Here is a 25,212-nt window from a genome sequence, read left to right on the forward strand (position 1 = left end):
CCCTCAGGGCCGGGCCCCGCAGTGGCGGGTGAAAACTGGGGGCTACCAGGGAGGGGCTCTGCCTCTCCAACCCACGTCCCACGGGGTCCGGGCCGGCAGGAGGCCTGGGCAGGGCTGCAGCCCCCAGCCCGCCCCAACTCAATAGATGCCGTAGCTGGGCTCCTGGCTGTCCCTGTAGCGATCCAGGTAGCGCAGCGGCTGCTGGTGGGGGAACTTCTTCTGTTTGGGGTGGTACGGGGGGCGGCCGCACAAAATCAAACACTGGCTCCCGCATGTCTGCAAGAGACAGGCGGGTTGGGCTGGGGGAGACGCTCCGTTTATCTCCCGCTGCGCTCCCTGCCACCCCCTAGTCTCCCTTCTCCTTCCAGCTGTGGAGTGCCAGGACCACTGCCCTCGTCCCACAGAGGAGCCTGTGCCCAGCCTGATGGCTTGGGACCCCACAAACACCCGGCCACCCCCGTATCTCCCAGCCCCTTACTCAGCAGCCGGTGGAAGACGCTGGTGACCGAATCATCCCAGCGGCACTGGAAGAAGGCCAAGCCGGCCGGAGTCATGGAGTCCTGGTGCTTCTTGTAGAAGTCGAAGGTGCGGAAGGTTCTTTGGGCCAGGCTGGAGCTGCAAGGAGAGGGGGACTGGTAAGGCGGGGAGGAAAAGAGAGACAGAGGCAGAACCTAGCAGGTCTCTGTGAGTCCAGCTGGTGCTGTTGCCCCGATTCCCCCAGAGTCCCGCCATGGGCTCTGCCAGGCTCTCTACCCACTAGGACAGCTCCTGCTGATACTGCTGGGGGGAGGACGGGGGAATCAATCAATCAATCAATCATATTTATTGAGCGCTTCCTGTGTGCAGAGCACTGTACTAAGCACTTGGGAAGTACAAGTTGGCAACATATAGAGACGGTCCCTACCCAACAGTGGGCTCACAGTCTAAAAGGGGGAGACGGAGAACAAAACCAAACATACTAACAAAATAAAATAAATAGAATAGATAGGTACAAGTAAAATAAATAGAGTAATAAATATGTACAAACGTATATACATATATACAGGAAGGGGGAAGGAGAAAAGGAGAAGGTGAAGAGGAAAGATGGGGGTAGGAGAGATGATGGCGGTGGACAGGAACTGGAGGTAACCCGGCAGGGAGGGGTGGGGGGGTGTTGTTACCATGGCGAGGGCCGAGTGTCCTCAGAGAAGTCAATGAGATGATCCTGTTTGAAGAGGAGGAAGACGAGGCGGTGGAAACCGGTCCCCCGGGCGGGGAAGGGGGGCAGGTAGTGGCACTGCTCCTGGCCCGCGGCCACCTGGTTCCCCGGGATGTTGGTCCTGTTTGGGGATGAGCAGGGCGGGTCCCGTCACCCACCGGATGGCACGATGTTGCCATCTCGCCCCCTGGACCACTCCGTGGCCCATCCTGGACCCCGCCCCCGGGTACTCACACCAGCCAGTGGACGTATTCGGCGTCCGGCTCCAGGAGGTGCCCATCTGCACGCAAACACACAGAACCTCCTTAACCGGGGGCCGTTGGGTTTTGAGCTTTTGGGAGACCGGGACCGTTCTGTCGCCAGCCTCTCCCGAGCATGCAGAATAGCGCTTTGTGCTCGGTGATCGATCGACCCTTCAGGAAGGGACTGAGCCGGGGGGGCCGGGCGGGTCCGACTAACCCCTCCACCCCCAACACGAGGCCCGGAAGGGTGAGGGGAAAGGGGTCAGACACAGTCTGCCTGGGATCCAGGGCCCCGGGGAGAAGGGAGGGAGATGAGGAGACACCTGCTACTGACCCAGACTAGTGAACAGCAGCGTCCACAGGGAGCCCTCCTCGGCCTCGTACGTCACCTCGGGGGCACTGAAGGCCTGGGCGGGAGACAGAGCGGATGCTGGAGGTGGCCAGAGGAGGGGAAGATCCGTGGGGAGAGGGGGTCACGGAGGGTGCTGCGGGGCTGCCCTGACCCAAGGTGGATTACCTCGGTGGGGGTGACCTCGTTCCCGTGGTACACAGGCATTACGTAGTCCTGGTCGAGGCTGTAAGCGACCCTGAGGTGGACACGGGGCACGAAGGTGGCTCCTCGGAACAGGTCCCGATACAGGCCGTAGTGCTCAGCCACACGCTGTTTGTGGTAGGGGCCGGCGGTCCTCTCCCACTCGGCCTTCACCTCCTCCAGGGGGATCAGGGCTGTGAGGAGAGGAGGGTCAGCCGGCGGGGTCCGCCCTGCCCCTTGTCCCCAGGGTGGGCTTCACCTCCCCCAACCCCACCCCCAGGGCAGGGGGCCGCTCTCTCACCCGTCCGGAGGCGGGCCGCTCTCTCCTGCTCTGGGGAGCTCCGGATCTGCTTCAAGAGCTGCTTCCGCTCCCGGAGCTGCTGCTGCCGATGAGTCTGGGCGGGGGGCAGCCCGATGTCCACCTGGTCTTCGGGATCTGGGGAAGAAAGGGGTTGTGTGGGCGACCTGAGACAAAGGGGGTCCGGCCAGGGACGCGACCGGAGGCGCCGGGGCCGGACGGGTACCTGGCTCCTCCCCGAAGTAGTCCTTGTAGGTTTTCCACCAGTGCGGTGCCTTGGCCTCCCGCTCTGCCCGGCACCGGTAGCGGTCGAAGCTCCGGTACTTTTCCAGCGAGGCCAGCCGGCTCACGTCCACATCCTCGTTGGGCATCGGCCCCAGTGGCGCGGCCCGACGGGCCAGGGCAGCTGCGGACGGGAGGTCAGTAGGGTCAGATTGTCAGAGGATAGAGGTCGGCGGAAGGGTCAGCGGATTATTATTATTATGGTATTTTTTTTGATGGCATTTATTAAGCGCTTACTATGTGCAAAGCACTGTTCTAAGCGCTGGGAAGGATACAGGGTGATCAGGTTGTCCCTCGTGGGGCTCACAGTCTTAACCCCCATTTTCCAGATGAGGGAACTGAGGCACAGAGTCCTCGTCCCCCACGGGGCCCACAATCTCAATCCCCATTTTCCAGATGAGGGAACTGAGGCCCAGAGAAGTGACCTGCCCAAGGTCACTCAGGAGGCAAGTGGTGAAGGCGGATTAGAACCCATGACCTTCGGACTCCCAGGCCCGGCCTCGATCCACTAGGCCAGGCCGCTTGGGGCATGGGTCTAATCCCGACTCCGCCACTTGTCTGACGTGTGACCTTGGGCAAGTCACTTAATAATAATAATAATAATAATGGCATTTGTTAAGCGCTTACTATGTGCAAAGCACTATTCTAAGCGCTGGTAACTTTTCTGAGCCTCAGTTACCTCAACTGTAAAATGGGGATGAAGACTGTGAGCCCCACGTGGGACACCCTGATCACCTTGTATCACGCCGGCATTAGCAGCGTGGCTCCGTGGAAAGAGCCCGGTTTTTGGAGTCGGAGGTCATGGGTTCAAATCCCGACTCCGCCAATTGTCAGCTGGGTGACTTTGGGCAAGTCTCACTTCGCTGGGCCTCAGTTCCCTCATCTGGAAAATGGGGGTGAAGGCTGTGAGCCCCCCGTGGGACAACCTGATCACCTTATAGCCTCCCCAGCGCTTAGAACAGTGCTTTGCACATAGTAAGCGCTTAACAAATGCTATTTATTATTATTATTATTGGGGCGGAGAGTCCCGGGCCCCGGGGATCCGCTCACCGCTGGTGCCGAGGAGACGGCAGCCCCGGACTCGGCCCAGGGTTGCCCGCCACCACCGCGCCGCCATCTCCGCCCGCCGCGACGCCTGACGACGCCAAACCCCACCCACGCCCCCACCAATCAGGGACCGACCCCGGAAACCGGACCACGCCCCCACCAATCAGGGCCCGCCCCCGGGAACCAGGCCACGCCCCCACCAATCAGGGGCCGCCCCCACAACCAGGCCCCGCCCCACCAATTAGGCCCCGCCCCACCAATCAGGTCCCGCTCCTAGCAACTAGGCGGGCCCCATCAATCAGGCCCCGCCCCTGGCAACCAGACCCCGCCCATCATCATCATCATCAATCGTATTTATTGAGCGCTTACTGTGTGCAGAGCACTGTACTAAGCGCTTGGGAAGTACAAGCTGGTAACGTATAGAGACAGTCCCTACCCAACAGTGGGCTCACAGTCTGGGGGGGGGGCGTCACCTGTCAGCCCCGCCCCACCAATCAGGTCCCGCTCCCACCAATCAGGCCTCGCCCCCACCAACCAAGCCCCGCCCCCAGAAACCAGGCCCCGCCCCACCAATCAGGCCCCGCTCCCAGCAACCAGGCCCCGCCCCCAGAAACTAGACCGGGCCCCGTCCCACCAATCAGGTCCCGCTCCCAGCAACTAGACCGGGCCCCGTCCCACCAATCAGGCCCCGCCCCCAGCAACCAGACCCCGCCCCACAAATCAGGCCCCGCCCCCAGCAACCAGGCCCCGCCCCACCAATCATGTCATTCGTTCATTCAATCGTATTTATTCATGCATTCATTCATTCAATCGTATTTATTGAGCGCTTACTGTGCGCTGAGCACTGTACTAAGCGCTTGGGAAGTCCAAGTTGGCAACATTCATTCAATCGTATTTACTGAGCGCTTACTGTGTGCAGAGCACTGTGAGGTGACTTGCCCAAGGTCACACAGCAGACAAGTGGCTCCACCACTTGGGATTAGAACCCACGACCTCTGACCTCTGACTCCCAAGCCCGGGCTCTTCTAGACTGTGAGCCCACTGTTGGGTAGGGACTGTTTCTATATGTTGCCAACTTGTACTTCCCAAGTGCTTAGTACAGTGCTCTGCGCACAGTAAGCGCTCAATAAATACGATTGATTGATTGATTTCCACTTAGCCACGCTGCTCCTCCTTGTAAAGCATTTTACGGAGCCAGTGACTGGTCCAGGAGAAGCAGTGTGGCCAAGTGGGTAGAACCAGGCCTGAGAGTCACAAGGGCCCACGCTGGCTCTGCCACCTTTCATTCATTCAATCGCATTTGTTGAACGCTTAGTGCAGAGCACTGTACAAAGCGCTTGGGAAGTACAAGTTGGCAACATACAGAGACGATCCCTACCCAACAGCGGGCTCACAGTCTAGAAGGGGGGGGGTCACCTGTCAGCTCGGTGACCTTGGGCAAATCACGTCACTTCTCTGGGCCTCAGTTCCCGCATCTGTAAAATGGGGATTGAGACTGTGAGCCCCACGTGAGATAACTGGTACCCGATCTGTAAAATGGGGATGAAGACTGTTGGATGGTACTTTCCCAACTTTGTAATGTTGTACTGTAGTTTCCCAAGCCCTTAGTACAGTGCTCTGCACACAGTAAGTGCCCCATAAATATGGTGGAATGAAAATACGATCGAATGAATGACTGTGCCCAACCGGTTTAGCTTCTACCTGCCCCAACACTTAGCACAGTGCCTGGCACCTAGTAAGCAATTTATCAAATACCATAAATTAAGGGATGGGGTGGGGGTCTCACTGCAAGCCAGAGGCACAGCTGGCAGAACCCTTGGCTTGGACCCCGTGGAAGTGGCCGCTTTACCCCCAACTCAAGGTGGCCTCTGGTGGGGCCCACTAAGCTCCCACCCAAATGGTGACCCCTCCTCAGTCCTCGGGAAAGGCTGAGGGGGGAGGAGGGCCGGGGATTTGCCCCTCCAGAAAAAGAATCGCTAACACCCTCTCTCATCATCATCATCAATCATATTTATTGAGCGCTTACTGTGTGCAGAGCACCGTACTAAGCGCTTGGGAAGTACAAGTTGGCAACATATAGAGACAGTCCCTACCCAACAGTGGGCTCACAGTCTAAAAGGGGGAGACAGAGAACAAAACCAAACATACTAACAAAATAAATAGAATAGATATGTACAAGTAAAATAACTAGAGTAACAAATATGTACAAACATATATACATATATACAAGTGCAGTGGGGAAGGGAATCTCTGAGATTAAGCGTGGAAGGCTACGGTCTGCAGGGGTGGAGAGGGGAAGGACCTGGAAGCTTTTGGCCCCCACCTCCTCCCCCCGCCACTTAGCCTCCCTCCCATCATCCCAAACCGTCCGTTGCCATTCCGGTCTAGCCGCCCCGTCCCCTTAGCTCATCTCCTATCTCTGTGAAAATGAAAACTAACACGCTCCAAACGTAAGAAAAGGTGTCGAATTCTTCCGTTATATTAAAAGCATTCGGGAAGAAAATGGCTACTCTCAAGTCACCCCCACCTACACGCACAAAGTGAAGATTTGAGTCACGGACCAGGTTATTCAAGCTCAAAAGTGGCCACTTGGGTCATCTGGATGATGGGGCTGGGCACTGGCCGGTTGCCTTCTGTGTGCGGAACGCTGTACTAAGTGTTCGGGACCACCCACTCGTCTGTAAGGTCCCTGCGGGTGGGGAATCTCTTAGAGCCAGGAATGGAGGAGCTTGGGGTCCCATCCCTTGTAAACTGCCAGATGAACGGCGCCTGGTCCGGCCCCGGTCAAAAGGGCGTGTGTCAGAGAGCAAAGCTTGACCATCAAAGACAGAGCTTTTGAACCGCGGGTCGTTAGGCTACTGTCTTGGCATGAAACATCACCATTCAAGTTGGGGCGAGGCGGACAGTCAGATGGACGGAGGTGGCAGAAAGGGCATATTCTTGTACTGCCCAACCCCGGGGCCCTGTTTTTCTTCTCAAGTGGGGAAGTGATAAACTGGATTTGGTCAGAAGTGGCGGCAGCAGTAATAGTGTCTTTATTTCACAAGTCAGACTGACCTCGTCTCCATAAGGCCCAATCACTGCCGCGCCAGATGGACGCTCTGATGGGATCCACGGGGTCATCAGCTCCCTGACCCGCTTCCCGCCACTGCTGAAGCCAAAGCAGCCGCTGCTGCCCATCATGGTTCTGCACATCATGCTGCCCTCCCGCCAGGAAGCCGCCACCCTGGAGGACTGTGAAGCAGCACCCAAAGGGGGACCGGTGCCCATTGGGGGCACAGCCATGGGGTTCAGTCAGTCAGTCAGTCTGACCCTCAGTTGCCGGACGGACAGGGCACGCTCTCGGCATCTTGGCCAGGACTGTGCCCTCCACTCCGCTCACGCCGGGTGGGAGGAGGGTCGGCGCAGGGTCTCCAGGAAGAACTGCTCATCCTCCAGGAAGTCCCGGTCCTGAGGCGGAAGGGGCGGAAGGGCAGGGGACGGTGCAGATGAGAGCGTAGCCATGGCCAGTCACCCCATTTGGGAGCAGTGTGCCCCTTCCCCTGCCCCCCAGCTCAGAGGGGTGATGCCCGGGGGAAGGGGCGACCATCACCCTGATGACTCCCTTCTGTGCCCCCAGCCCAGCAGCTCCTGGTACCTAAGGGAGGGTGTGAGCCGGAAGCACGGCTGCCCTCTCCGCCTTTGTCTAGAGGGGCACTGGGGGCGGGCAGGAAGTGGAAAAGGGAGGCCTCTTTAAGCGCTTAATAAATGCCATTATTACTATTATTATTATTATTGGGGCCCAGGGGCCCTGCCAGCTGGACACTAGACTCACCCGCTGAGCGGAGTGTTTCAGCAGCACCAGCCGGGCATGCAGCTGGGAGATGCCCGAGGAAGGCTGGCTGCCAGGGGGGAGGCTGCTGCTGCCGCCGCTGCCACCAACAGGAGAGGCTACAACCGGAATAATAGTAATTATTAGGGTACTTAAACACATTTTCTACGTGCACATTGGAAAGAGCCCGGGGTTTGGAGTCAGAGTTCATGGGTTCAAATCCCGGCTCCGCCAATTGTCAGCTGTGTGACTTTGGGCAAGTCACTTAACTTCTCTGTGCCTCAGGTACCTCATCTGTAAAATGGGGGTTAAGACAATGAGCCCCACATGGGACAACCTGATCACCTTGTAACCTCCCCAGCGCTTAGAACAGTGCTTTGCACATAGTAAGCACTTAATAAATGCCATTATTATTATTATTATTATTATTATTATTCTACGCTAAACACCATGGAAAGCAGCGTGGCTCAGTGGAACGAGCCCGGGCTTTGGAGTCAGAGGTCGTGGGTTCAAATCCCAGCTCCGCCACTTGTCAGCTGGGTGACTTTGGGCAACTCACTTCACTTCCCCCTCCTTCCTCTCCCCCTCTCCATCCCCCCAGCCTTACCTCCTTCCCTCCCCCACAGCACCTGTATATATGTTTGTACATATTTATTACTCTATTTATTTTACCTGTACATATCTATTCTATTTTATTTTGTTAATATGTTTGGTTTTGTTCTCTGTCTCCCCCTTCTAGACCGTGAGCCCACTGTTGGGTAGGGACTGTCTCTATATGTTGCCAACTTGTACTTCCCAAGCGCTTAGTACAGTGCTCTGCACACAGTAAGAGCTCAATAAATACGATTGATTGATTGATTCTCTGGGCCTCAGTTCCCTCATCTGTAAAATGGGGATGAAGACTGTGAGCCCCTCGTGGGACAACCGGATTACCTTGTATCTACCCCAGCGCTTAGAACAGTGCTTTGCACACAGTAAGCGCTTAAATACCAACATTATTATTATTATTCTAAGCACTGTGGTAGATACAAGTCAATCAGGTTAGACATAGTCCCTTTCCCACAGTCTCACCGGCCTCGGAGGTAGGATCAGAGGCCTTCCCAGACGGAGCCCCTTCCTTCCTCTCCCCCTCATCCCCGTCTCCATCCCCCCCATCTTACCTCCTTCCCTTCCCCACAGCACCTGTATATATGTATGTACATATTTATTACTCTATTTATTTATTTATTTATTTTACTTGTACATATCTATCCTATTTATTTTATTTTGTTAGTATGTTTGGTTTTGTTCTCTGTCTCCCCCTTTTAGACTGTGAGCCCACCGTTGGGTAGGGACTGTCTCTATATGTTGCCAACTTGGACTTCCCAAGCGCTTAGTACAGTGCTCTGCACACAGTAAGCGCTCAATAAATACGATTGATTGATTGATCAGAGGCAGCGAGACCCTGGGGAGGGCCCTGGGATCAGCTCAGCCCCCAGCCAGGACGGACCAGCTGAGCTGAGGTGTCCCTGGAGCAGAGCATCATCATCATCATCATCATCAATTGTATTTATTGAGTGCTTACTATGTGCAGAGCACTGTACTAAGCGCTTGGGAAGTACAAATTGGCAACAAGTTGAGGTATCCTTTAGCTCATGGCCCCCAGGGAAATCTCTGCCCATCCCTGCCCTCTCCACTGCCCCATCCCACCCTGCCTCCCCACCCGTCCTCAACTGATTCTCAAAGCTCCCAACTCCAACCAGGCCCCCTGAACACCCCACCTCGTCTCCTCCGTCCCTCCTCCAGCCAGAGACACCCACCGTGCAGGCTGGCGAGGCCCAGGGGCCCGCGGGGGAGATTGTGGTGGAGGTCATCGCGGGGGGCGTCCAGCTGCCACCTGTGCTGGGCCAGGTTCAGATGCTCCTGGGGAAGAGTAACGGGAGCAGTGAGGTGGGGAGGAGATAGGGAAGGGGGCAAGCAGGGGGAAAGGGAGGGTCCTCACGTGGTGCATTTGTTCCTCCTGCTGCCTCAGCTGCTCCTGCTGCTGCTGCACGAGCTGGAGCCGAGCCTGGTGCTGGGCCCGCACCTGCCGCGCCTCCTGCAGTGCCCGCTCGCCCTCCTCGAACTTCCGTGCGGCCACCTGAGCAGGCACAGCACGGGCACAGTCCGGGGTCCCGGTCCCCAGCCCAGGCGGCCCGGGCTACCCACCCCCGTAGGGCCCACGGACCTCGCTCATGCTGTCGACCTCCGCGGCCCGCTGTCGGAGGCGGCCGGCTGCGGCGCTGACCCGGCCCTTCTCCTCGCTGAGCAGCCGCCGCTCCTGCTCCAACGCCTCCCGCTCCTCCGCCAGCCGCTGCTCCCCGGCCCGCAGCTCCCCGGCCCGGGCCTTCAGCTCTGCCTGCTCCTGGGGGCGAGGAGACCGCCGGCTGGCCCTCGGCTTGGGCCGGTCCCTCCCCGGCCCCCCTCCCACTGCCTACTGATCAGACCGGGGTCCGTTCCCGCCTCCGAACTTGGCACGGTTTTGTGATCACGGGCAAGTCACCGAACCCCCCCGAACCTCAACTTCCTTATTTATAAAACAGGGAGAAGCCCGTCTACCCTCCCGCCTACCCTCGCTCCCTCTTTGAGCGGGATCACAGAGAGGGAACGGGGGCACGTCCGACCTGACGCTCCCATATCGGCCCCGGCGCCCAGCGTGGTGACTGGTACAGAGGGTTTGGTAGATGCTGTGGTGGCTCAGAGGGAAAATAACAGCCTTGAAAGGCTGGAGGCCTGGGTTCTAATCCCCTCTCTGGTATGAGAGTTAAAAAAAGATTGTAAATACCTAGGAGGGTCTAGAATAGATCACCTAAGAGTGACGATAAAATTTCTAGAGAAGCAGCGTGGCTTAGTGGAAAGAGCCTGGGCTTTGGAGTCAGAGGTCGTGGGTTCAAATCCCGGCTCTGCCAATTGTCAGCTGTGTGACTTCGGGCAAGTCACTTAACTTCTCTGTGCTTCAGTTCTCTCTTCTGTAAAGTGGGGATTAAGACTGTGAGCCCCCCGTGGGACAACCTGATCACCTTGTAACCTCCCCAGCACTTAGAACAGTGCTTTGCACATAGTAAGTGCTTAATAAATGCCATCATTATTATTATTTATTTATGCTGGGCTAATACCGATGCCAGGCTGAACCAAGTCGGGCTGGATGAGGCTCACGCCCCAGCTGGGCCCGGGCGGCTGCGGGCAGGGGACCCGCTGGGCGCAGCTGGGAAGGTCTGGGGTGGACAGAGGGGCACCGGGGCTGGCAGAGGGAACCAGCGCGGCACCCACCTTGGCCAGGTGGAGAACGGTCCCCTCCCTCTGAGCGTCGGCCTGCAGCGTCCGCTCCACCTCGCGCTCCGCCCGCTCCTTCTGCAGTTTCTGCTGCGCGTAGAATTCGGCCCACTCGGCCGCCAGCCGCCGCCGCTCCTCCCCACACTTGAGCAGGACGGACTTCTGCTCCTCCAGCAAGGCACTCTGGGATGGACGGACGGACGGATGGATGAGCTTCAGGTGGGCCCCGTCCTGACCCCGGCCGCCCGGCCCTGAGGCCCCAGCCGCCCAACCTTGGCCCTCTCCAGCTCTTCACGCTCCATGGCCGCCTGCTGGCTCACGACCTTCCTCTGCTCCTCCAGGGCACGCTGCGAGGCCTCCGCCTTGCACTGCTCCGCGCTGACCCTCCAGCGTTCCTACGGCCCCGGGCGGAGACGAGCAGGTCAGGGTGGGCCCCTCGGGCCTCGGCCGTCCCTTGGCCCCGCCGGTTCCCGGGAATGGGGTCCGGATCTCCACCCCCGGACCTCCTCACCTGCTCCAGGAGGCGGCCCTGCTCCCCTAGCCGAGCCTCCATCTTGGCGATGGCCCCGTGCAGCCGGCCCCGCTCCTCTTCTGTGTCCCGCTGCTGCTGACTCAGTCGGTCCTGCAGCGCTGCGGGCCGACACGGTCACCGCCAGGGCACGGAAGCCCAAGGGCCGGGCTGACAGGGTGGGAGAGGTGATGGGGGGTGCGGGAAGCAAGGAGGGGCACTCGGGGGGTGGGGCGACGGGGGAGGCCCGTTTACCGCGGAGCTGCTCATCGCGCTGCCGGGCCCCCAGCTCCCGCTCCTGGGTGGTGGTGACGTGGGCGGCCTCCACGCGGGACGAGAGGTCACTAAGATGGCAAGAAAACTTTTCCATCTGCTCGATGATGCTGTTCAGGGACCTGGGACGGGGGCAGGGCAGGATCAGGGGGTGCCAGGACGGGTTTGGGCTAGGGCAGGGCGGGTGCCATCAGGTTGGGGCAGGAGGCGGGGCAGGGTCGGTACCGAGTGTGGGAGGTGGCGCTGGTCACGGCGTCAATCTCCCGATCCTTCAGCTGCTTCAGACGCTGCAGCTGCTCCTCGTGGTCTTGGCGCATCTCCAGGACGGAGGCCCTGCGGGCGGGGCGGGAGCTCAGGGGGGCAGCCGAGCCCCTCACCTTCGCCCCGCTCCCGGCGAGCGGCCCGGCAGAACGTCAGCCGGGCGGTCTCCAAGGAGGACCGACGGGGACGAGACACTCGACCCGAGATTGCCCTGCCTGTCGAGAAGGTCCCAGTGACCCGGGCCCGGGCCCCCGACGACCCCTCACCGCTGCAGGTCACGCAGTCGCTCCAGCTCCCGGTCCTTCTCCTGCTTGACGGCCGCCAGACGGAGCTGGTGCTGGGCCTGGAGCTCCGCCAGGGCCCGCTCGGCCTCCTGGCAGCGGGCCTGTTGCCGGCTCGCCAGTTCCTCGTTCTCCAGCCGGAGTCTCTTCTCCCGCTGCTCGAATGACATCTCCAGCACCTTCACGCGGCTCCTGCCGGCACGCATCCTGCTGGTCCGGTCCCCGGGACCTCTCCCGCCCGGCATGGACCCCGCGGCTCGGGCCTCCGGGTCTCTCCCAGGAGGCACAAATTCCGCTTCGGCTTTGAGGACGAGGGGAGGGCAAAAGCAACCCAGCCCGCGCCTCCGGGGCAGGGACAGCTTAGGTTTCGCTGCAGCCCGCCCTTGGCCCAGGTTGGGTAGGGGCCGGAGGTGGGGCTAGGGAGGAGAGGGCCCTTGGGGTACCTGTGGGCGTTCTCGATAAGTTCCAGGTCCTCCTGGTGTCGCTGCTGCAAAGTCTCGAGCAGGAGCCCCTGCTGCGTCCTCTCCAGCTCCAGCTTCCGCACCTGGATGGGTGGGCTTCTAGACTGTGAGCCCGCTGTCGGGTAGGGACCGTCTATGTTGCCGACTTGTACTTCCAAAGCGCTTAGTACGGTGCTCTGCACACAGTAAGCGCTCAATAAATACGATTGAATGAACGAATGAATGAAGGGACGGGGATAGGGCCGAGGCTGGGCCATCACGGGACGGCAGGAAACCCTCGGTACCCTGGCCCCGGGGGCCCTGCTGGATCCCGGAGCAGCTCCCGACTCTCACCCACCGAAGCTTTCAGACCAGCCTCTCCCTGTGGCCCCACCGACTGCCATCCCCTCACCGCCCCCGGCCACCCCTTCTCTCCTGCCCTGACCCCTCTGCCGCTCCCTCCCACCTCCCCGTTCCCCCTTCCCACCTCCCTACTCTGTTTTCTCTCCATCCCTCACCTGGGCCTCCAGCTCGGCCAGCCGGGCCTGGGCCCGTAACGGCTCGGCTGGGCTCTCGGTCAGGTTGACCAGCGGGATCTGCCTCTGGTCCTCCCGGCTCCCGGGCAGCAGGCTCTGCCCTCGGGGCTCGGGGAGAAGGGGCTGCAGAAGACGGAATGGCGAGGAAGGATCGGTATGTCAGGGATCGGGACGGCAAGGGCTGCACGGCCTGGCTCAGGAGCCTACCCTGAGCCTATATAAGAGGCCCTTGGCTGCCCTGCCAGATCCCACGGGCAAGAGGGTGCCCCAAAGATGGACCCCCCACCCCAGGCCCCATCATTGGGCGCATCCCACCTTGGGGGCTCTCCAGCCCTGGTCTATCCTGGAGTCATCTGGGACCCCATGATACATTCAAGTGTCCCTGCCTGGGCAGCATCTACCCCTGCCCTGGTGCTCTGATGCTCCCCAGGGGAGCAGGAGTGGTGCCTAGCCTGGAGGTAGGTGAGAACTGACAGTCCCCTCAGATCCCCCCAACTGGCTCAGAGAAGGACCTCAGAGAGGCTGGGGGTGGCTATGGCCTCCTACCTGGGCAGATGCAAAGCCCGACTGCTCCCGAGGCCAGGGGCTACCAGCTGGAGGTTCTGGAAATCAAACGAGAAGGGTGAGCGTGGGGGTAGGGGAAGGCCCACAACCTGCCCACTCAGAGCTCCTCTGGACTGAGCAGGGAATGCCAAGACGCCCCCTCGACTCGGTCTCCTCAGGGGGTGGAGGGGCTTACCGACTCTGGGGGAGCCTACGTGAAGCCCCTCGCTGCTCAGGGAGGCGGCCGGCACCTGGCCAGCACAGGGCGCCCTGCAAGGGGAGTGGGAGGGAACAGAGAGCTGGTGTCCGTGAGGAGAGACATGGATGAGGGAGGATATCCAGAGGACAGGAATGGAGGGAGGGAAAACAAGAGTACAGACTGAGAGCAGGGGCTGCCCCCAGGCAGCACCAGTCACCCCGTGCACCCACGCCCACCCACAGGAGGACTGCCGGCGGGCAGCAGACCTACCCAAAGCTGGTGGTTCCGGCAGGCCGGGCATCCCGGCAGGTACCCGGAGCCCCCTGGGCCACCCTTGGCTCAAGCCCCTCAGAGCCGGTCCCTGGTTGGCTGGAAAGAACAGAGGGCCAAGGTGGGGGCAGATCCCATCTCACCAGTCATCCCACCCAAGCTCCCTCCCCCAGTGCAATTGTAAGCGTGTCAAGGTCAGGGGTCAGCGCACGGGGAGCTACCTACGCCTTGACTGGACATTCCCCCGGCGGTCTGACCCCAGCGACGGGGCCCCACCCATACCAATGGGCCAGTGACCGGTCACATCCAGCTACCCACTTCGGGGCCGGCCGACCCCCTACGTCGGAAACTGAGCGGGCCTGTGCCACCCGCTTCCTCCTCCACCGGGTGGAGGATGGTGCCCGCTGGAGGGGGTGCCCACGGCCAGGCTGTTCCAGAGGGCTAACGGGAAGGGTGGGAGGGCTTGGAAGATGGGTCAGGAGGCCAATGGGTGCGCCCGGATTATTTCCGCACGCTCTGCCCAGGCCCCGAGGGCTGGGCAAGCTGGAAAGGGACAGGGGGAAGGGTTGTCACGGGGAAGGTGGAGAGGGGAAGCGCCGATACCTGCTGGGAGCTTGAAGGACCACAGGCCCGGCCTGCCCTTTCCTGGCTCTCCCCCTGCGCATCAGAGCCTGGCTCAGCCAGTCTTCTGGCTCCTCCTGTCCCTCCTCCGACGGCTCCTTGGGGGCGGATCCCCCCTCCACGGGCCGCTCGGCCCCAGGAAGGGTTGGAGGGTTTGGGGCGGTCACCCCCCTGGGCTCCATGGGGGGAGAAGGGAGGGGTGAGTCAAGGTCATGGTCTTTCAGGCCCAGCCAATCGGCTCCTCTCTTGCCGGGCTGGGCGGAGACGGGGGTGGCAGTGACGGCGGTGGCAGCGGGAGAACCCGGCTTGGCTCGCTTGTGCTCGCTGAGGCGCTCTGCTGAGAACCTGTTTCCCGAGCCACGAGGGAGGCAATCAATCAATCAATCAATCAGTCGTATTTATTGAGCGCTTACTGTGTGCAGAGCACTGGACTAATCGTTTGGGAAGTACAAGTTGGCAACATATAGAGACAGTCCCTACCCAACAGTGGGCTCACAGTCTAGGAGAGAGGCCTGGTCTGGGCCCTGCTACAGCACCAGAGAACCTCCCAACTTCTCATCTCCACAGTAAACACTACTGATAGTTTCCTGTCCCCATCCTGCAGATGGGGAAACCGAGGACCACAGAGGAGGGCGGGCCAGGGGGCAGAGCTGAGAATAGAACCCACGGCCCCTGACTCCCAGCCCAGTGTCCTGGGCTCTGTCTGCTAGGCCACACCACCTACCTTGCTGAAGAGGGTCCCGACGACCCTCGAGGCCCCTGGCCCAACACGTAGGGGCAGCAATGGCTGATTTTCTACCTGACGGACGGCCGTCGGGGGGGCCGGCCCTCCGAGGAGACCAGGGTGGGCTGGTAGGCTCCGAAGATCAAGTCCTCCTCTGCCTGGGCATCTTCCCGTTCTGAGAGAGACAGAGCCGACACTGACGGATCCAGGACCAGTACTCCCCTCTTCCCACCTGGCCTCTCCCCAACGGGACCGAGGTCCCGGCTTCCTCCGCTCACCGGGCTGCTTGGGGCGCTCACCCTCCAGCCGGCCCCTCGGACGCTCCCCGGCAGCCGGACGCTCTGGGAGCCTGGGGGCAGGGCTCCGCCCCAGCAACTCATCCAGCTTGGTTCGTGCCGGGCGGGGCTCTTCCCTGTCAGGGCAGAGGGGCTCAGGGTCAGTGCCCTAAGGCACGAGGAGCCCGGATAGGCTTGAGCCTGAGCGGTCGCATCCCTGCCCGATCCACCCCGATTCATTTTCGGACCCAGAGCCTTCAACCCTCCTTTCCCCCCGAGGCCTCCCCAGTCCTGCCCTCACTGCCAGCCCGGGCCTCAGAGCTCAAGGACGGCCCTTACTGATTGCCCCTGGACGGCTCGCGCCCGGCCTTGGGGCTGTCCCCGAATCCCAGCGCAGCCATGAGGTCGTCGCTGTCATCGTATGCCAACTCCTCCTTCTTCGGGGCGGGTGGGCCGCTGGCAGGTCCAGGGGCAGCAGGTTCTGGAAAGCAGAACCCAGGGCTGGTCAACCCCAGCCTGTCAGCTTCAGGGCTGGTCCTTCGGAGGTTGGCCCCCAAGGCCGCACGCGGGGCCTCCCTCTCTGTGTCCGTCCTGCCCTCTGCTATGCCCAGCCCTGGTATTGGAAGTAGGCTGGAGGGCAAGGCAGTGGGCCTGAAGCCATGGACCTGCCTGGGGGCCCCCGCCCCATTCCGGCAGCCCCTCCTTGCCCTGGTCTTCGCGGCCCATCTGAATCCACAAGGCTGCGGTTCCTGAAGGGCGGGAATTCCGGCTCCCGACTCCACTGTGCTTTTCCCAAGGGCTCGATACAGTGCGCCACCCACCACAGGTGCCCCATCTGGACTATGGATCCGTGGATCGGTAGAACCGCTCCTCGGAAGGGGGCTCCCAGCCCCCAACCCACGATACCTCGCTCTCTGGGGGTGTTGGGGCTCTGCTGGGGAGCGGCTTTGCTCTCTGGGCCTGGGGGCTTCTTGCTGGCCGCCTCCTCCTCCTCATCTTCAGAGAGGAGGCCCGCCAGGGGGTCCGCGGCATCTAAGAGGAGGATCGGTGGTGGTTGCTGCTCGACCAAGGCTCTCCGCTTCACACGGTTAAAGTCCTGCCCACCTCCGATCTCCTGCTCCCTCTGCCCTACAGGGACAGAACTAGCCGGGGGCAGAGCGAGGTGAGCCAGACCCCAGAGGGAATCGGACATGGACCCAAGCGACCAGGTCCCCCGCAACCCCGTCCGGCTTGTATCGACCTGTGGACGGGGCTGCAGGGGCTGAGCTGTCGGCACAGCCCCGGTGGCAAAAGAGGCAGAAGAGAAAACAATCTCACCCAGTTTTCCAACACCCTCAGCCGGTCCCAGGGCAGGCTCCGGCCCATCCTGATTTCCAACCCTCTAGGTCCCACGGGTGGCTGCCCGGGGAGTTCAGTGGGCAAGTGACACGTGGCTTCTTCCCTCTCGGCGTGGGCTTGCTCTGAGCCTGGCCAGACAGGGGAGCAGCTGACTTCAGGGATGAGGGGTCCCAGGGAGAGGAGGGGTGGCTGGAGGGGCCTGGTACCTTCGAAGGAGAACTTCCGGGATTGCCGGCCAGAGCCGCCGATGGAGGGACGGGGTTTCTGGTTGCGGGAGGCCTCTCCTATGGGGATGGAGCCAAGGGCCTTGGGCGGGATTCTCACCCCGCCCCACAACACCACCACCCCACTACCCCTCGGCCTGTGCTGACAGCTCAGACCCCACCCCACTGAGAGCCCCACAACAGGCTGAGGTGGAACGTATCTGGTGGCCACTGAGCAGGGAAGGGCCTCAGGGCCCGAGAAGGGACCCGTCCTTCTCCATCACTGATCGCCCTCCGGCCACGGCTGGGGATCTGGCCGATCAAGGGCGAGGGACTCACCGCCCCCGATTTCACCTGCAGGCTTCTCGGGGCAGTCTGGAGCCAGGGAGTCAACCCCCAGGCCTTGCTTGGTAATACCAACCCTGGCTTTCGGTCTCTGAGTAACAGCTGAGAGCCCTGGAGGCAATTCCTAGGATGCAACACTTCCACTTAGCACCCAAGGCCGGCTGTATTATCCCCCTGGCACCCATCTGGTCCCTGGGCATCGAGGAGAGTGGTCCAACAGTTGCAGTGGCAGTGGACAGTACTGAACACCTCCTGGACGTACTGAACTAAGTTCCCAGCCAGAAGTCAGCAAGAGCCCGGGGGCTTCCCTCCTGTTCCCCCTCAAGAGCCCTGATGTCTCCCGGAGCACTATCCCCAACACAAATCACCTCTCTCACCAGCGGCAAGTGTCCCTGCAGCTCTCGGGGGGTCATCGAGCGACTCCTCCTTCCCAGAACCCTTCGCGATGGCCTTAGCTACTGGACTGGATCTCCTCCGGCCGAGGAGGTCGGCGTCCATTTCATCCATGTCCTGGGAAAGCAGGAGGAGCTGAGTCGCTGGGGAAGCCCCGTGGCTCCTGTCCGTCAGCTGTTCCCTAGAACTTCCTCTGAGCCCAGGGCCTCGTTTGGCCACTGGACTCGTAGTGGGAGGGCTGGTGGACCCTCCCCACTATCCAGAGGCGAAACTGAGGCCCTGGCCTGAGGTCCCACCGCCTCCTGCAGAGCCATGGGTGGGCCTGGGCCTCCTAGCCTCTACTTTTCCAGAGCACTGACCACTCTGCTGAGTGCTTGGCCTCGAGCAAACTTGCTAAAAGTCTGCAGAGTGACCTTGGCCAAGTTGAGGGAGGGCTGCCCCTCTCGGCCTCGTTTTCCCATCTGTAAAATGGGGATAGTAAGTAGCAAGACCTAGTGGAAACAATTCCAGACCAGGAATCAGGAGTCCTGGATTCTGGTCCCAGCTCTGCCCCTGGCCGGCCAGGTGACTGAACCTCTCGGGGCCTTGGCTTCCTCATCGGCAAAGTAGGGATAAAAGGCCTGTTTTTCCTTCCTCTTCACTGTGATCCCCAGGGGAGACAGGACCCGGGCCCGATTGGATTATCTTGTATCTACCCTAACGCTTAGCTTAGTGCATGGCAAGAGTTCCAGAGCAGCAGGCTACCTTCATCGACTGGAGCAGCGCCTGCGGGTCGGCGTCGGAGACTTCCGAGACCTGAGCGCTCACAGAGGGAAAAGGCAGAAGAGCAGACAGGCAAATACGCACACATACACAAACGTGTGCGCACACGCATGTTAGCACATGGCTGGAAGGCTACGCCATCCTATCCCTCGACTGGTGGCCGGACGCGCCCACAACGCTGCCCTCCCCCTTCAGGACTGGGCTCGGACAGCCACCTGGTGGGTTGGGGAACGGATCTGCTCCCAGGTGCCCTGCCCGGTCCACCCCTGCAGTGCCAAGGAGTCACCCGGGCACCAGCCCCCGAGGGTCCCAAGGCACGCTCACCTCAGCCTCCTCGTCAACCTGGGCTGCCACTGGGCCGAAGACATCACCGTCCAGGAAGGACCTGCAATGCCCGATGACACGCTGGGTGGTCCGGATCGGACGGCCCCGGCACCGGGAGTCAGCCAGGAGACGCCATCACCGAGGCCCTGATGCTGGATGGGCCCAGGAACCCGGCACCCCCCGATTCGTGCGTCCTCACCTCCGACCGGCTCTCGGAGGCGGCTCCCGGGCGGGTCTTGCGTGGCCCTGGCCGAGGCCAGGGTGAGCAGGTGCAGGGTCTAGGAAGGCAAAGCCAAATCAGCTTGTAGGCTTTGGGGTCAAGGATTGAGAAACCACAGCCTCCCTGCCAGGGCCAAGGATCAGAAACCAGTCTCCCCAGCTGGGCTGCTTTCCAGGACCTCCTCCTTTCCCCCCTTCTCTCACTGGCCAGGAAGAGTTGAGGGTTAGCGTCAGGGGCTGGGGACACAGCACCCCCAAATAGTTAGGACGGGGCTCGGATCCGGCTACACGATCCCTGCCTATCCGGGGCCTCTGGGAAGCCCGATACCTTGTACTGGGGTTCAGTGCCCGCAGCCCCAATCTGGGGCTCCCCCGCCCAGAGAGGCAGAGGGGACCACAACTGTCAGCAGGCCCCTGGCCGGATGGAGCGAGACAGAAGGGTGGGCGGGGCTGAGGGGAGAGAAAGGCCCAGCTCGGCCCCATAGGGAGAGGGACACTCACCATCTTCGCCGAGGAGATCCCCGAGGACGTCGTCAATGGAGCCTGGAAGAGATGACCTGGAACTTGGGAGGAGAAAAGTGTGCCCGACCCGGGCCCAGCCCATGGGATAGATATCATATGTGGAACCACACTGGCCCAACTGGTTCTATCCCTCCAAGGGTCAACACCTCTTGTGGGGAGGGGTGTCCTCAACCAGCTAAACTGGGAACCCATTCTGGACCATGCCACTTCACCGGCGCCCTGCGGTCCAGAGCAGTCCTAGCGCACTGCCAACCAGCTGGGAGAGCTGTGCCCTCCTGGGGTACGGGGCACTACAATCTGCATCAGCACTGCCCTCTGACCCATGCAAGGCAGAAAGAACATTTCTCGAGCCCACGTGGCGGCCTCGAAGGATACGGGCTGAGACGAGGGAAACCTTGAACTTATGCCGGTTCTCCTACCCACTGCACTCACCTCTCAGTCCTCTCTTGGCTTTGGGAGCCTAGGGAGGGGAAAAAATGTTGCATTAAACCATCGAGCAATGAATCACAGTCTCAAGAGTCAGGAGCCGTGAGGCTGCGGCTGGGAGAAGCTGAATGTGGGCTGGGCCGGCCAATAATTTGTCATTCATCATGGAAGCTGCTCTGAAACGGCGGAGTCTTTGAGTCTCCTCCTCTGGATTGTAAAATCCTGGTGGGCTGGGAAACTGTCTACCAACTCTACAGTATTCTACTATCCCAAGTACAGTGCCCTGCACACAGTAAGCGCTCAGTGAATACTATTAATTGATGGCTGTTTATCTCTTTTTTTTTTTTTAATAGTACTGGTTAAGCACTTATTATGTGTCAGTACTGTGATACATACATGATAATCAGGTTGGGCACACAGTACCCATCCCACATAAGACTCACATTCTTAACCCCGACTTTACAGGTGAGGTAACTGAGGCCCAGAGAAGTGAAGTGACATTCCCAAAGTCACATAGTACAGTGCTCTGCACACAGTAAGCGCTCAATAAATACGATTGATGATGATGATGATGATGATGATGACGATGATGATGATGATAACAGAGAAATGGCAGAATTGGAATTAGAACCCTGGTCCTCTGACGCCCAGCCCTAGGCTCTTTCCACTAGGCCACGCCGCTTCTTCCCACTCAGCTCAATGGATCTTGTGCCCAACATCAAGCCAAAACAGTGAGAAAATTACCAGTCAGCACCCACCAGATTTCAGTCCCACCCTCTGTAGGGTGGGGCAGTTGGGTTCTGACAGCCAAGGGAGCAAACTGCACCTTCGATCTTCTAGATTATGCATTTTCAGGTGCCAATTTTGGCCTCCACCTACCATCGCCACAGTGCAGCTCCTTGCCACGGGTTTCTTGGGTCCCGATCCAATTCCGTGTCACCTGACAGGTGGGTAGTCAGCGCACATCTGACCTAGCCTGGTAAGGAAAATAAACATGTCACCTGGGCAACCGACCCGCCTCTGAGCAATGGCATCTCAGCCCACTCCAATCTCCTCCACGGGGGCCAAGTTAAGTTTAAAAGTAACGATTACAATACAGCATTTATTAAGCGCTTACTCAGTGCCAAGGTCTGGGTGGAAACAAGATAATCAGATTGGACACAGTCTCTGTCCCACGTAGAACGGATGATTGAAGAGAGAAAGGCACAATAGAGATCTGAGGCCCGGAGAGGATGGGACCTGGTTATGGTCACCAAGCAAGCCAGCGACAAGGCTGGGTCTAGAGTTCGGGTCTCCCGGTTCACCAATTAACACAAGAAGGAAACCCGATTAATTGTCTCTATCCCGGCGCTTAAACCAGTGCTTGACATGTAGTAAGTGCTTAACAAATACCATAAAAAAAAACTAGCAGAAGGCAGGCCAAGAGAATGCTGGGGGCCACTGGACTCCGACTGTCCTCCTCTCCCCCACTGAGGAACAGCTCATTCCCCTGCTACCCCTCCAAGGCAGGTGTCAGTCTCATACATCAGGCTACTTACCCATTATTCATTCATTCATTCAATCGTATTTATTGAGCGCTTACTGTGTGCAGAGCACTGTACTAAGCGCTTGGGAAGTACAAATCGGCAACATATAGAGAGGGTCCCTACCCAACAACAGGCATTAGTGAGTGAATGGTTCGTGGGGACCCTATACATTTCGGTCTCGCACTAAACCTGCTCTCTCTGGCAAGTTCCAGATCTTCCAATCCCACCCTCCCCGTCCACCCGCACCACCGGAGGTGGCCGTTCTCGTGGTCTCCCAAATGCCACCCGCCAGCAGCGGGTAGCAGTGGGGGACCGTTATCCCCACTGCCCACCCCGGGACAGGGGTGGGAGGAAGGAGGGCGGGGGGCGAGGGTGGTCCATCTCTTCTTCCTGCCTGCTCTGCACCATCTTCTGTCATCATCATCATCATCAATCGTATTTATTGAGCGCTTACTATGTGCAGAGCACTGTACTAAGTGCTTGGGAAGTACAAATTGGCAACATATAGAGACAGTCCCTACGTGCCTACAATCCTGGGGCCTTTCCTCAGGCCTTGGGACGGTGCGCAGAATAAGCGCTCAACGGGCAATAAATTACAGACATCTCAGCCCCTAATAATAATAATAATGGTATTACGTGCTTACTATGTGCAAAGCACTGTTCTAAGCACTGGGGAGGTTACAAAGTGATCAGGTTGTCCCACGGGGGGGCTCCATAGTTTTAATCCCCATTTTCCAGATGAGGTCACTGAAGCCCAGAGAAATGAATAATAATAATAATGATGGTATTTGTTAAGCGCTTACTATGTGCAAAGCACTGTTCCAAGCGGTGGGGAGGTTACAAGGTGATCAGGTTGTCCCACAGGGGGCTCACAGTTTTAATCCCCATTTTCCAGATGAGGTAACTGAGGCCCAGAGAAGTGAATAATAATAATAATAATGGTATTTGTTAAGCGCTTACTATGTGCTAAGCACTGTTCTAAGCGCTGGGGAGGTTACAAAGCGATCAGTTTGTCCCATGGGGGGCTCACAGTTTTAATCCCCATTTTCCAGATGAGGTAACTGAGGCCCAGAGAAGTGAAGTGACTTGCCCAAAGTCACATAGCTGACAGTTGGCTGAGGCGGGATTTGAACCCATGAACTCTGACTCCAAAGCCTGGTCCTTTCCACTGAGCCTCGCTGCTTCCCCAAGTTCTCCCTGCTCAGCCTCCCTCCAGAGTCATCTGGAGGGAGAAGCAGCGTGGCTCAATGGAAAGAGCCCGGGCTTTGGAGTCAGAGGTCATGGGTTCAAATCTCGGCTCAGCCAACTGTCAGCTGTGTGACCCGGTCACTTAACTTCTGTGCCTCAGTTCCCTTATCTGTAAAATGGGGATTAAGACTGTGAGCCCCCCGTGGGCCAACCTGATCACCTTGTAACCTCCCCAGCGCTTAGAACAGTGCTTTGCACATAGTAAGCGCTTAATAAATGCATCATTATTATTATTATCTCCAGCCCACTCCCATGACCTCTGACTCCAAAGCCCATGCTCTTTCCATTGAGCCACGCTGCTTCTCCGACTCTGGAGGGAGGCTGAGCAGGGAGAATTTGGAGAAGCAGCGAGGCCCAGTGGAAAGAGCCCGGACTTTGGAGTCAGAGTTCATGGGTTCAAATCCCGTCTCAGCCAACTCTCAGCCGTGTGACTTTGGGCAAGCCACTTCACTTCTCTGGGCCTCAGTTCCCTCATCTGGAAAATGGGGATTAATAATAAAGATGGCATTTATTAAGCGCTTACTATGTGCCTGGCACTGTTCTAAGCGCTGGGGCAGATACAAGGTGATCAGGTTGTCCCACGAGGGGCTCCCAGTCTTAATCCCCATTTTAAAGATGAGGTAACTGAGGCTCAGAGAAGTGAAGTGACTTGCCCAAAGTCTCACAGCTGACAATTGGTGGAGCCGGGATTTGAACCCATGACCTGTGACTCCAAAGCCCGGGCTCTTTCCACTGAGCCACGCTGCTTCTCTTAAGACTGTGAGCCCCCACCGTGGGACAACCTGATCATCATCATCATCAATCATATTTATTGAGCGCTTACTGTGTGCAGAGCACTGTACTAAGCGCTTGGGAAGTACAAGCTGGCAACATATAGAGACAGTCCCTACCCAACAGTGGGCTCACAGTCTAAAAGGGGGAGACGGAGAACAAAACCAAACATACTAACAAAATAAAACCAATAGAATAGATATGTACAAGTGAAATAGAGTAATAAATATGTACAAACATATATACATATATGCAGGTAATGTGGGGAAGGGAAGGAGGTAAGATGGGGGGATGGAGAGGGGGACGAGGGGGAGAGGAAGGAAGGGGCTCAGTCTGGGAAGGCCTCCTGGAGGAGGTGAGCTCTCAGTAGGGCCTTGAAGGGAGGAAAAGAGCGAGCTTGGCGGATGACCTTGTAACCTCCCCAGCGCTTAGAACAGTGCTTTGTACATAGTAAGGGCTTAATAAATGCCATCATTATTATTATTATCATCATCATCTCCAGCCCACTCCCCCATCCCCTTCCTCCTTTCCCGTCAGCCTCCTCCCCGTTGCCCTCAGTTATGCCAAACCCCATGACGTCGAAGTGGCCAGTGTTGATGGCGCCAGTCCCCTCAGGCAGGGCCCCTTACTCCCGCCTCCTCACGGGCCTCAGGCCGCCATCACCACGACGACGACGACCACCCCCCCCCCCATCACCACAGCGCCTACCGGCGCGGGGCCTTCTGGGAAGTGTAGTCGTGGCCCGCCCGCGCTCCCCTGATTCGGCCCCCCTCAGGGGCCGGGCCTGAACTACATCTCCCGGCATGCCTCGCGCGGCGGCGGCCGTTGGCGGGGCGGTGTGCGCCTGCGCACCGGTGGGCTACTCGGCCCCAGGGAGCCGAGGGCTGGCTAGGAGCGGTCCTTAGGCACCGATTTTTGTCTGCCATTACATTCATTCAATCGTATTTATTGAGCGCCTACTGTGTGCGGAGCACTGTACTAAGCGCTTGGGAAGTTCAAGTTGGCAACATAGAGAGACGGTCCCTATCAATCAATCGTATTTATTGAGCGCTTACTGTGTGCGGGGCACTGCACTACGCGCTTGGGAAGTCCAAGTTGGCAACATATAGAGACGGTCCCTACCCAACAGCGGGCTCACAGTCTAGAAGGGGTAGACAGACAACAAAACATCTTAACGAAATAAAATAGAATAAATACGTACAAATAAAATAGAGTAATAAATATGTACAAACATATATACATATATACAGGTGCTGTGGGGAGGGGAAGAGGAAGGAGGGGGCTCAGTCTGGGAAGGCCTCCTGGAGGAGGTGAGCTGCCAAGTGGGCTCCCGCCCCGCCGGCCGTGTCCTCTATTTCGTTCATTCAGTTGCATTTCTCAAGCTATTACTGTGTGCAGAGCACTGTACTAAGCGCTTGGGAAGTACAAGTTGGCAACATCTAGAGACGGTCCCTACCCAGCAGCGGGCTCACAGTCTAGAAGGGGGAGGCAGACAACAGAACA

The 25,212-nt window shown here is 59.0% G+C and overlaps 2 protein-coding genes across 6 annotated transcripts; both read right to left on the reverse strand.

Annotated features, from left to right (window-relative positions):
• Positions 1-66: 66 nt before the first annotated feature.
• MRPL38 (mitochondrial ribosomal protein L38) lies at positions 67-6,886 on the reverse strand. The gene is given in 10 exon segments (XM_038742034.1): positions 67-240; positions 242-276; positions 479-615; positions 1,161-1,319; positions 1,433-1,478; positions 1,775-1,847; positions 1,958-2,166; positions 2,274-2,408; positions 2,497-2,676; positions 6,657-6,886. Coding segments are annotated over 9 exon segments (1,041 nt in total). The 5' UTR covers positions 2,642-2,676; positions 6,657-6,886; the 3' UTR covers positions 67-138.
• FBF1 (Fas binding factor 1) lies at positions 5,964-24,364 on the reverse strand. Of its 5 annotated transcripts, XR_005448617.1 has the most exons (31): positions 24,279-24,364; positions 21,044-21,140; positions 20,171-20,198; positions 19,718-19,759; positions 19,197-19,275; positions 18,998-19,058; positions 18,656-18,706; positions 17,887-18,028; positions 17,177-17,254; positions 16,539-16,664; positions 15,972-16,113; positions 15,636-15,769; positions 15,433-15,532; positions 14,616-14,978; positions 14,013-14,111; positions 13,740-13,813; positions 13,547-13,602; positions 12,983-13,123; positions 12,468-12,568; positions 12,010-12,216; positions 11,708-11,815; positions 11,465-11,604; positions 11,213-11,331; positions 10,974-11,096; positions 10,699-10,884; positions 9,617-9,793; positions 9,392-9,529; positions 9,210-9,312; positions 7,414-7,529; positions 6,912-7,049; positions 5,964-6,750 (listed from the first exon to the last, which is right to left on the reverse strand). XR_005448617.1 is itself a non-coding variant. In XM_038742031.1 (30 exons), the coding sequence occupies exons 2-30, from the start codon at positions 21,044-21,046 to the stop codon at positions 6,978-6,980; spliced, it is 3,300 nt and encodes a 1,099-aa protein (XP_038597959.1). In that variant the 5' UTR covers positions 21,047-21,140; positions 24,279-24,364; the 3' UTR covers positions 6,799-6,977. The 5 variants fall into 5 exon arrangements, 4 of the variants coding, with proteins under 4 accessions (XP_038597959.1, XP_038597960.1, XP_038597958.1 ...); XM_038742031.1 differs by lacking the exon at positions 5,964-6,750 and having other exon boundaries at positions 6,799-7,049; positions 17,896-18,028; XM_038742032.1 differs by lacking the exon at positions 5,964-6,750 and having other exon boundaries at positions 6,799-7,049; positions 15,657-15,769.
• Positions 24,365-25,212: the final 848 nt, after the last annotated feature.

The sequence above is a fragment of the Tachyglossus aculeatus genome, unplaced genomic scaffold (assembly GCF_015852505.1).
Source record: "Tachyglossus aculeatus isolate mTacAcu1 unplaced genomic scaffold, mTacAcu1.pri SUPER_34, whole genome shotgun sequence".
NCBI classification, from domain to species: Eukaryota; Metazoa; Chordata; class Mammalia; order Monotremata; family Tachyglossidae; genus Tachyglossus; species Tachyglossus aculeatus.